Source organism: Carassius carassius, chromosome 6 (genome assembly GCF_963082965.1).
Source record: "Carassius carassius chromosome 6, fCarCar2.1, whole genome shotgun sequence".
Classification (NCBI taxonomy): domain Eukaryota; kingdom Metazoa; phylum Chordata; class Actinopteri; order Cypriniformes; family Cyprinidae; genus Carassius; species Carassius carassius.
Window position 1 is genome coordinate 39,534 of NC_081760.1, and position 11,287 is coordinate 50,820.

At 38.0% G+C, this 11,287-nt stretch overlaps 1 protein-coding gene across 4 annotated transcripts in view; it reads right to left on the reverse strand.

Annotated features, from left to right (window-relative positions):
* pspc1 (paraspeckle component 1) overlaps nt 1–10,372 on the reverse strand; it is a 31,760-nt gene extending 21,388 nt beyond the window's left edge. For 2 of the 4 annotated variants that reach the window (XM_059551767.1, XM_059551766.1), the window contains exons 1-4: nt 9,818–10,370; nt 5,645–5,946; nt 4,334–4,429; nt 4,008–4,204 (exon numbers count right to left, since the gene is read on the reverse strand). In XM_059551767.1, the coding sequence (XP_059407750.1) occupies nt 4,008–4,204; nt 4,334–4,429; nt 5,645–5,946; nt 9,818–10,159 (937 nt within the window). In that variant the 5' untranslated portion in view covers nt 10,160–10,370. Of the gene's footprint in view, nt 1–4,007; nt 4,205–4,333; nt 4,430–5,644; nt 5,947–9,817 lie in introns of all 4 variants that reach the window. The other 2 variants (XM_059551769.1, XM_059551768.1) reach the window with 1 other exon arrangement.
* Between the last annotated feature and the right edge of the window lie 915 nt (nt 10,373–11,287).

Genomic DNA, 11,287 nt, shown 5'->3' on the forward strand with positions numbered 1-11,287 from the left:
ATTCATTACACACAGACTGATATATTTCAAATGGTTATTTCTTTTAATTTTGATAATTATAACTGTCAACTAAGTAAAATCCCAAATTCAATATCTCAGAAAATTAGAATATTGTGAAAAGGTTAAATATTGAAGACACCTGGTGCCACACTCTAATCAGTTAATTAACTAAAAACACCTGCAAAGGCCTTTAAATGGTCTCTCAGTCTAGTTCTGTAGGCTACACAATCATGGGGAAGACTGCTGACTTGACAGTTATCCAAAAGACGACCATTGACACCTTGCACAAGGAGGGCAAGACACAAAAGGTCATTGCAAAAGAGGCTGGCTGTTCACAGAGCTCTGTGTCCAAGCACATTAATAGAGAAGCGAAGGGAAGGAAAAGATGTGGTAGAAACAAGTGTACAAGCAATAGGGATAACCGCACCCTGGAGAGGATTGTGAAACAAAACCCGTTCAAAAATGTGGGGGAGATTCACAAAGAGTGGACTGCAGCTGGAGTCAGTGCTTCAAGAACCACTACACACAGACGTATGCAAGACATGGGTTTCAGCTGTCGCACTCCTTGTGTCAAGCCACTCTTGAACAACAGACAGCTTCAGAAGCATCTCACTTCAGAAAGGACTGGACTGCTGCTGAGTGGTCCAAAGTTATGTTCTCTGATAAAAGTAAATTTAGCATTTCCTTTGGATATCAGGGTCCCAGAGTCTGGAGGGAGAGAGGAGAGGCACACAATCCACGTTGCTTGAGGTCCAGTGTAAAGTTTCCACAGTCAGTGATGGTTTGGGGTGCCATGTCATCTGCTGGTGTTGGTCCACTGTGTTTTCTGAGGTCAAAGGTCAACACAGCCGTATACCAGGAAGTTTTAGAGCACTTCATGCTTCCTGCTGCTGACCAACTTTATGGAGATGCAGATTTCATTTCCCAACCCGCACACAGTGCTGAAGCTACCAGTACATGGTTTAAGGACCATTGTATCCCTGTTCTTAATTGGCCAGCAAACTCGCATGACCTTAACCCCACAGAAAATATGCGGGGTATTGTGAAGAGGAAGATGCGATATGCCAGACCCAAGAATGCAGAAGAGCTGAAGGCCACTATCAGAGTAACCTGGGCTCTCATAACACCTGAGCAGTGCCACAGACTGATCGACTCCATGCCACGCCGCATTGCTGCAGTCATTCAGGGGAAAGAAGCCACAACTAGGTATTGAGTGCTGTACATGCTCTTACTTTTCATGTTCATGCTTTTTAGTTGGCCAAGATTTCTAAAAATCCTTACTTTGTATTGGTCTTAAGTAATATTTTAATTTTCTGGGATACTGAAAGGGATAATCCTTAGTTGTCAGTTATAATCATCAAAATTAAAATAAACATTTGAAATATATCAGTATGTGTGTAATGAATGAATATAATATACAAGTTTCACTTTTTGAATGGAATTAGTGAAATAAATCAACTTTTTGATGATATTCTAATTATATGATCAGCACCTGTACTACTAATCATGGGACCGGCTTTACTGATGAGATGTGCATGACAGTCGAATGCGATTAATTTCACAGCCCGAACAGAAAGCCATGTAAAGTTAAAAGAGGTTAAACTTTAGAAAACGTGTCTGGAGAATTTGGGGTTTTATTCCTATTCACTGCATCACATATGTTTTTAATGCAATTGTGTGACCTGCGCTTTGGCTGTTTGTATTAATATATGCATACATACAAAATGCTGTTTTGTTCATTTTGTTTATTCAATTTACTAAATCATAGTTGATTTATAAATATTAGTTTAGATCAGGGATAGGCGACGTTGGTCCTGGAGCGCCGCTATCCTGCAGAGTTCAGCTCTAACCCTAATCAAACACACCCGAACAAGCTAATCAAGCTCTTCAGGATTACTAAAGCTACAGAGAAGTTCGTTTTTTTTTTTGTTTTTTTTTTGAGGGTTGGAGCTAAACTCTGCAGGACAGAGACAGGCCAATTGTTTCATTAACACTTTCTTAATCTGCATATAAAGGAAATATTTGTTTGAGTTTTTTATTTTTATTTTGTCTGTTAAGACTAAAATAGATTAATGTTCTTTGTCTTAATAAATTGGCTGAATTAAAAAGACAGTGGTTAAATGTAAACTTTTTTTCTACTGCTCTGCTTAAGAAAGTTTATAAAACATTTTCAATAATTATTGATATCGAACGATAGGAAACATTATATCTTGATACATTTTTTTAACTGTATTGCCCAGCCTAATATGTACTCCTGTCTAGTGATCGATATATATATATATATTTTTTATTACCGATACCAATTATTTGCATGTTTTTGCCCTATAACCGATATGAAAAAACGGTATATATCAACTGTTATAAAGTAAATGAGTGTAGAAAGAACTTTGCTTTGGTTTTTCCTTTTTTCAGACATGCTTCTTTTTTAAGTGTTGAAAATTAGTATTTCATGTTAAATTTAATCTTTATATTACAAAAATAAAAAAAACATTTTATTTATAAAAAGCATCAACGGCAGCAACACTAATATTACCAATAAGCAAAAAAAAAAAAAAAGTAGAATGTCTAATGTTTTCAAATGGAGAAAATAAAGGACAAGAGTCATATCAATTTAATTTTAAACTACCGTTTTATTAGGTTTATAAGCTGTTTAATAGCTACAGAGTCAAGAATAATTCACTGGATAATTTTAATTCACTGAATAATATTCTCTGGAATATTGGAATATAACAAACAAAACATCGTAATTCATTGCATTTCTTAACTGGAATGTTATATCAAAATTATTAATAATATCTTGTCCTTTTATATTATAAAATGCCTGCTGACAGTGCGGTTTATCAGTGCAGTTACACAGAACTATACTCAAACTGTGATCGCTTGCGCGAATAATAAATAATAAATTTCTATAATTGTATTGTACCAGAGTTGTATTTATTTAGATGTTTATTAGCAAAATAATGGTTATATAGTAAATCGCAATAAAATTTAGGGTGTTTTAAACAAGTGAATCATGTTAAAAGTTACATGCGATGGCTGTGCTGGAGCATTTCCTGACCATCAACCACATCAACCCGCTGAGTGAACAGCGAAATGAAAGCGGCTTCACACGACTAATGAGGAGCACAGACAACAGAGAGAGAACTAAATTCACCGCTTTCTTTTCCCAACATGCACTCATTCATGGCTGTATTATTTAACTCAGCAGTTCTCAATTCCAGTCCTCGCGCCACCCTGCTCTGTACATTTTGTACGTTTCACGTAATGCTTCAGACTTTTGTTCTATTCAAACATAAGTGCCCTGTGAAGTGGACATCACAGGATATTCTTCTGGTTATCTGAATCAGGTGTGTTAAAAAAAAAAAGAGACGTGCAAAATATGCAGAGCTGGGGGGAGCGAGGACTGAAAATGAGAAGCACTGATTTAACTCATGCAAAGCTACGTCTCTATTGGGAGAGGATCTTGACGGATTATATGCGTGACTCTGACTTCACAAGACTAACGATAAGCATAGACATGGCGGCATATTAATTCAGGAAAAGTTACGTCTTTATTGGGACAGGACTTGATGGATTATGTAACATGACTCCTTGAGTTAGTCTCTATTTCTAAGAGCCAAGCTACATAAACTATCTATCAGGCATTTATGCATCAAATTTGTGTATAACTGGCTGTCACGTTAAATTAAGTTTACTAAATACAATCAAATCAAGTAACTGCACGCTGTTGTTGTTGTTTCGTCTCCCTTCAGACACACTGCAATGGCGATCCTGTGTACAATTCTCAAAACACCCACAAGATGGCGATCTTTATCGGTGAATCTGATATTACAAAACCGATATCCGATTATGGTAAAATGCTTAAATATCTGAGAAAATATCGGTAAATCGATATATCGGTCAACCTCTACTCCAGTCTGTTGTTTCCATCACAGTATCAATATAATAGAAACAATCCATAGCTGTTTTCTCAAGCACAACAACTTCATTTTCTTTCAGAAAGCTACCTTGTCTCATCATCATGAGTTGATGCTCATGTTTGGCAGCCTCCATTTCGGCCTCCAGTTTCTCCTTTGCCTCTTGTATGTTGTGTTCCACTTGTTCCCTCTGCTGTTTCTCCATCTCATCCAAAGCCTTCCAGCGCGAGGAGTACTCAAACTCAAAGGTTCCCGGCTGAGCAAAGCGTGGCTGCTGCTCCCTTTCCCTGGATTGCAGATTGTTGTGATTAATTTATGGTTAATTTAAAAACTCCACTGAGGCATTATTTTTTTTTTCTCCTTAGTTATACTGTAAACATTAAAAATACAATTATTCTAAATGTCTTATGAATTACTTATGATACTGTGCTGATTTTTGCAACAGCTTTTCTGGTAGCCCATCTTCATCATCAAACTGTTCTGTTGGCTCAATAATGACTGGACGAGGAGACCTGAGGGACAAAAACAAAACAGATCCATGTGAAAAAAAAAAATTAGACGAGGCATAAAGACCAACCATGTCAAATTAAAATATTCTCTTATTGGACATATTTGATATGTAAGGGATAATGTACATGCAGCAGTTTGTTATCACAGAATAACTGCTGACCGTGTGATCAGGGGTCTTGTATCACTCTGAAGGGGATTAATCTATGATAACAACCGACTGGATGTACATTAACCCACTTATTACATGGCTACTTGCCACACACGTCAATTATTAGACACAGAATTTGATTTGAGTTGAAATGTTTGGACGCAAAGCTTCTGTGAACACAGCTGTCGTGAGCAAGAGGCGAGTTCAAACTAGATGGACACACAGTGAATTTAACACTTATTAGACAACATTTAACCACATAAATAAATGATGATAAAAGAGATTGATTTAAGATTAAAATGTTTTAAAATCTTACCAGTTTGTTAGGTACTGTATTTTCCGGACTATAAGTCGCACTTTTTTTCATAGTTTGGCTGGTCCTGCGACTTATAGTCAGGTGTGACTTATTTATCAAAATTAATTTGACATGAACCAAGAGAAATTAACTAAGAGAAAACATTACCGTCTCCAGCCGCCAGAGGGCGCTCTATACTGCTACCACCCTCTCGCGGCTGTAGACGGTAATGTTTTCTCTTGGTTCTTGGTTCTAAATAAATGCGACTTAGAGTCCAGTGCGACTTATGTTTTTTTCCCTCATCATGACGTATTTTTGGACTGATGCGACTTTTACTCAGGTGCGACTTATAGTCCGAAAAATACGGTAATTTATTATCCATTACAGTGTATAAAATAATGGTCGCAAAATGGCAGCAGCTGCGTTTGTTTAAAACGAGAGTGAGTCCGCGATACCAGGATGACAATTAAATAATTGTACACATAATATAGAATCGGGATTGAATATTTTATTAGCTAAACAAACGCAAAGCTTCCACCGAGAAAAAAAAACTTTTTTTCAAAAAGAAAAAAACAAGAGTACAGTCCCAACTTGAGTTACCCGGACGAGCCGGTGTTATCAGCTTTTACCGGTTGTTATCGGGGAATAACACACCTCGGAATGTCACGACTGATCAGGATCAAGTATTCCCACAGAGCCGTGTAATAAATGAAGATACAGAAAGATCGATCGATAATATACATTGATCATACTGTGAAAATGAAAAGTTATTACATTGTAAGCAGAAGGGCTCCATCTGCGCAGCGGTCCAAGGCTTTCCGGGCAGCAGGCTTATTGGCAAACTCCACAATCCCCTTTCCTGTGGGTCGACCTCGGTCATCAACCACCACAACTGCCCGCTCCACTGGGCCGAACTGGGAGAAGGCCTGCTCCAGCAGCTCATTGGACACCACGGGAGAGAGGTTTCGGACTGTGAGCGCGGCCCCATGTGTGGCAAAACGAATGCGGATGGGTCTGTTCCCCAGCATCGTGCCGTCCAACTCAGCCTTAGCAATCTCTGCAAGTGTTCTTGTTTCCTGAATAATGAAAATGGTGATAATTTGCTCAATAAATGATAACGAATGCTTAATTGCTGCAATCAACTCATTCACCAACACAGGTGAGCACAGTCAGGCAAACGTCTTTTATAGTCATCATGGCAAGAATCCAATAAATAAAGTGCATTTCAGTCAAAACAAATTCTAATTTGCGCAAATATGGATCCCACCCAAAGCTCACACATAAATCTGCCTCTCAAACAGCACGCAAATACAGAATTATCTTATTACACATAAAAAGTCAAATTCACACAAAATCGTGTCAAAACACACGTTTTGGCAAGTATTCACACAACACAGTCAGTTACACTAAGTGTACGTAGAGGGTTGAATCGATGTCCTTAATGCAGAGATCACTTCAGGTGAAATGCTATAGGAATACTATAAATCTGCTGAAGCATTCAATGTCACACCAGGACAAGACCACAGGAAACAGATGATTCTTCTGCACAATCTGACTTTGCTGCAGTCTGGAATTGAACTACTGGTTTCGTCTGGTCAGAGGAGAACTGGCCCCCAACTGAGCCTGGTTTCTCCTAAGGTTTTTTTCTCCATTCTGTCACCGATGGAGTTTCGGTTCCTTGCCGTTGTCGCCTCTGGCTTGCTTAGTTGGGGACACTTCATCTACAGTGATATCGTTGACTTGATTGCAAATAAATGCACAGACACTATTTAACTGAACAGAGATGACATCACTGAATCCAATGATGAACTGCCTTTAACTATCATTTTGCATTATTGACACACTGTTTTCCTAATGAATGTTGTTCAGTTGCTTTGACGCAATGTATTTTGTTTAAAGCGCTATATAAATAAAGGTGACTTTGACTGACACATAAGGCAATTTCTGCAATTAATGAATGAATGGCGTGGCACACTGTTTTGTTTACTAACGTACAGACATATTCAAGAGTGGACGACGCTTGTGGTGTTTTCAGCTTCTGCTGTCTCACTATGATGATATGAATACACAAATATCATCTCCAGCTGCTCTGAGATTCACTTCATTCGCATTTTACCATTTCATAATTTGAGAAAACTACCATCTCATCACATACACAGCAGCTGCAAGTTCCTTAAAAAAGGTTAGAGAAAAATGTACCGTGCCATGGTATAACAGTAATACTCACTCTCTCAAGAAAGTAACTCGTAGTCTTGAACGCAAATGGAGAAAAACTAACTTGGAAGTTTTTAGAATTGCATGGAAAAACAGTATGTCCAGCTATAGACAGGCTCTAAAAACTGCTAGGGCAGAGCATATCCACAAACTCATTGAAAATAACCAAAACAATCCAAGGTTTTTATTTAGCACAGTGGCTAAGTTAACAAATTACCAGACGCCACCTGATTCAAATATTCCACCAACGTTAAATAGTAATGACTTTATGAACTTCTTCACTGATAAAACAGATAACATTAGAAATACAATAGCGAATGTAGATTCTACAGCGTCTAACACTTCAGTTTCATCCATCGCACCCAAAGATAAACTGCAGTGCTTTACAAATATAGGACAGGAAGAGCTAAATAAACTTATCACTGTATCTAAACCAACAACATGTTTATTAGATCCTGTACCCACTAAATTACTAAAAGAGCTGTTACCTGTAGCCGAAGAACCGCTTCTCAATATCATTAACTCGTCGTTATCTTTAGGTCACGTCCCAAAACCATTCAAGCTGGCGGTTATCAAGCCTCTTATTAAGAAACCAAAACTAGATCCTAGTGTACTGGCAAATTATAGGCCTATTTCAAATCTTCCATTTATGTCTAAAATTTTTGAAAAAGTTGTGTCTGCTCAATTGAGCACCTTCCTGCATAAAAATGATCTGTATGAAGAATTTCAGTCGGGTTTTAGGCCCCACCATAGCACAGAAACTGCACTTGTTAAAATTACAAATGACCTGCTCCTTGCGTCAGATCAAGGCTGCATCTCATTTCTAGTCTTACTTGATCTTAGTGCTGCGTTCGACACCATAGATCATGACATACTCATAGATCGATTACAAAACTATACAGGTATTCAAGGGCAGGCTCTAAGATGGTTTAGATCCTACCTGTCCGATCGCTACCATTTTGTTTACTTAAATGGGGTGTCATCTCATTTATCATCAGTAAAATATGGAGTGCCACAAGGATCCGTCCTAGCTCCCCTTCTATTTTCAATATACATGTTGCCCCTTGGTAATATTATTAGAAAATACGGAATTAGCTTCCACTGTTATGCTGATGATACTTAGCTATATATCTCAACGAGACCAGATGAAACTTCCCAATTATCTAAGCTAACAGAGTGTGTTAAAAATGTAAAAGATTGGATCACAAATAATTTTCTTCTTTTAAATTCGGATAAGACAGAGACATTAATTATTGGACCAAAAACACTACACAGAATCTTGTAGATTACAATCTGCAACTAGACGGATGTACTGTTACTTCCTCTACAGTCAGAAATCTGGGTGTTATATTAGACAGCAATTTGTCTTTTGAAAATCATATTTCCCATGTTACAAAAACTGCATTCTTTCATCTTAGAAACATTGCCAAGCTACGAAACATGTTATCTGTTTCTGATGCAGAAAAGCTAGTTCATGCATTCATGACCTCTAGACTGGACTATTGTAATGCACTTCTAGGTGGTTGTCCTGCTTCTTCAATAAACAAGCTACAGGTCGTCCAAAATGCAGCAGCTAGAGTCCTTACCAGGTCAAGAAAATATGATCATATTACCCCAATTTTACAGTCTCTGCACTGGCTACCTATTAAGTTCTGTATCAGTTACAAATTATCATTACTTACCTATAAGGCCCTAAATGGTTTAGCTCCTGCGTACCTAACTAGCCTTCTACCACGCTACAACCCATCACGCTCCCTAAGGTCACAAAACGCTGGACTTTTGGTAGTTCCTAGGATAGCAAAGTCCACTAAAGGAGGTAGAGCTTTCTCACATTTGGCTCCCAAACTCTGGAATAGCCTTCCTGATAATGTTCGGGGTTCAGACACACTCTCTCTGTTTAAATCTAGATTAAAAACGCATCTCTTTCGCCAAGCATTCGAATAATGTATCTCTTAAATTGTGACTGTAGTTGCATCTGCATTTTTATTCTTTAGCTTGGGTTAAACTAATTTTACTTTGTTGGATCAGCAGCTATGCTAATGATGTCTCTGTTTGTTTCTCTGTTTCTGCTGGGATCTTCATCCGGTGGTAACTAGGATTTACACAAGCTCCAGTCTGGATCCAGAACACCTGAGAAGAGATGATGCTGACCCTCAGATGACCCCAGATGATGCTAACCTTGAATCAACAAACAGAACTAAATAATTATTGCTACATGTGTGACTGCATCACATAATTACTATTAATTAATAATATTGATAGTTCATCATCTAGCTGACTACGTCTTGTATTATTATTATTATTGTTATTTTTCTAAAATCCTGTCAAACGTGCACAAACTACTAGCTACTACTAAATATTGTAGAAACATAATTTTCTGTAAAGTTGCTTTGTAACGATTTGTATTGTAAAAAGCGCTATACAAATAAACTTGAATTGAATATATATATAAATATATATATATTTTTTTTTATCGCAGGGTCCCTGAAAATAATCAGTTACTGAACGATCTTTGACGCCTGGTTAAATCGGCCAACACGGGATTTATAGAAGGGAATGAAACGGACTCGAACTAGTGTATATATATATATATATCAGCTTAATAATTATAAAATTATAACACCACTTGCCTAGAAAACCCCAACCCAAAATAATCTGTACATGCAACTATTTATGTAACTACATAAGACTTTGCTGTGCTGGATACAGTACGTTTAACGTTAAGTGTCTCACCAGCCGAATGAAGCCGAATCCTCGGTCTCGGTTGATGAAAACCTCCTTTGCTTCGCCATATTTGGAAAACATCTTCTTGAAATCATCCTCCGTCATATCCGATGGGAGATTACCGACAAAGAGTCTGCACCGCTGGGTGAATGTTTTCTCCCCGGGTCTCCGAAAGTTCTTCAGGTTCACGGTCATCTCGTGAGGCTCGGTGTCGGCAGAACTCGGGTCCGGAGGCGGGGGAGCGTCGGTGACCTCGCTGGGATCCGCTGGAGAGTTCACGTTATGCGGCTGCGGAGATGCAGCTTTAGCGCTGCTCGGATTATTCACCTGCTGTAGGTTACGGTTCGCCATCACGCTGCAGCCTGAACTATCGCTAAGAAAACACTGGTTCTGGTTTTAACTGGCTTTAATTGAAATACTCGTAATTTACTAACAGAATTACGTTATTTTATGTTATATTCTATCTACTATTATGATAACACAATACGCAATAACCCAAAAGAAAAAGCTTCCAGCTCCTGCAGCTATTCTTCTTCTTCTTCTTCTTTGTCGTTTTATGGCGGTTGGAAAACCCGCCATTGGCGCAGATATCGCCACCTCCTGGGATGGAGTGTGGAGCGTTGATATTATGGGGAACATTAAATAAATAAATAAAGTCTTTCTTAAATACTGCTTATTAATCCTGTTTCCTTTAGAAAGTGTAACAGTATATTAAACGCCTGTATATTTATTTAACTGAACAGTCATACTCAGGGCTGTTTTTAACGTGAGTTTCTGCACCCCAATGCCTTCAGATGATTATATCTCTGTGCCATGTATTTCCCTTAATTTAGAATTACATGCTCCACTGATTCCTCTTCCTGACAATCCTCACACAAACCAGTCTAGTATCTACAATTTTTTTATGTTTTATTTAGTTCCAATGCCATAGCCTTGACCTTAATACAATTAAATTCCATTTCTTCTCTCCTGTTTTTCACTGCTTTTTCCCAGATAAAGTATTTCACCTCTGTGCTTACTGATTTCTATTTGCATGTTTTCCTTCTTTAACACCACCTCATCCACTTTCATTTCCTTTCACTCCTTTGTGAATCGAGACCAATTAAAATGTAATGCCCCTGCAGCTAATACTATGCACACACTGCCATCTGCTGGGATGTTGTGCAAATGCTGGATTATAGAAATCAACGGATGAAAAGGTAATTATTACCATGATTTACAGAAGACACCCACTAAAAATGTAATTCAGTGTGAGAATAGTGCATATCTTGTCAGCCATATTTAGAACCAGAATCATGAGATATCATGAAAAGACCATTGTTTAAAAGACTATCGCCTGTGTCTGAGTTCATTATTTACCTGTGTATTTATATGCCCTCAGCTTTCTTTGTATGTTATGTGTGAAGATGTGACAGTTTTCATTACCTGTTGGATTTCTGTTTTGATCCTCATCTCCTCTTCCTTACATGCCCTCCTTCA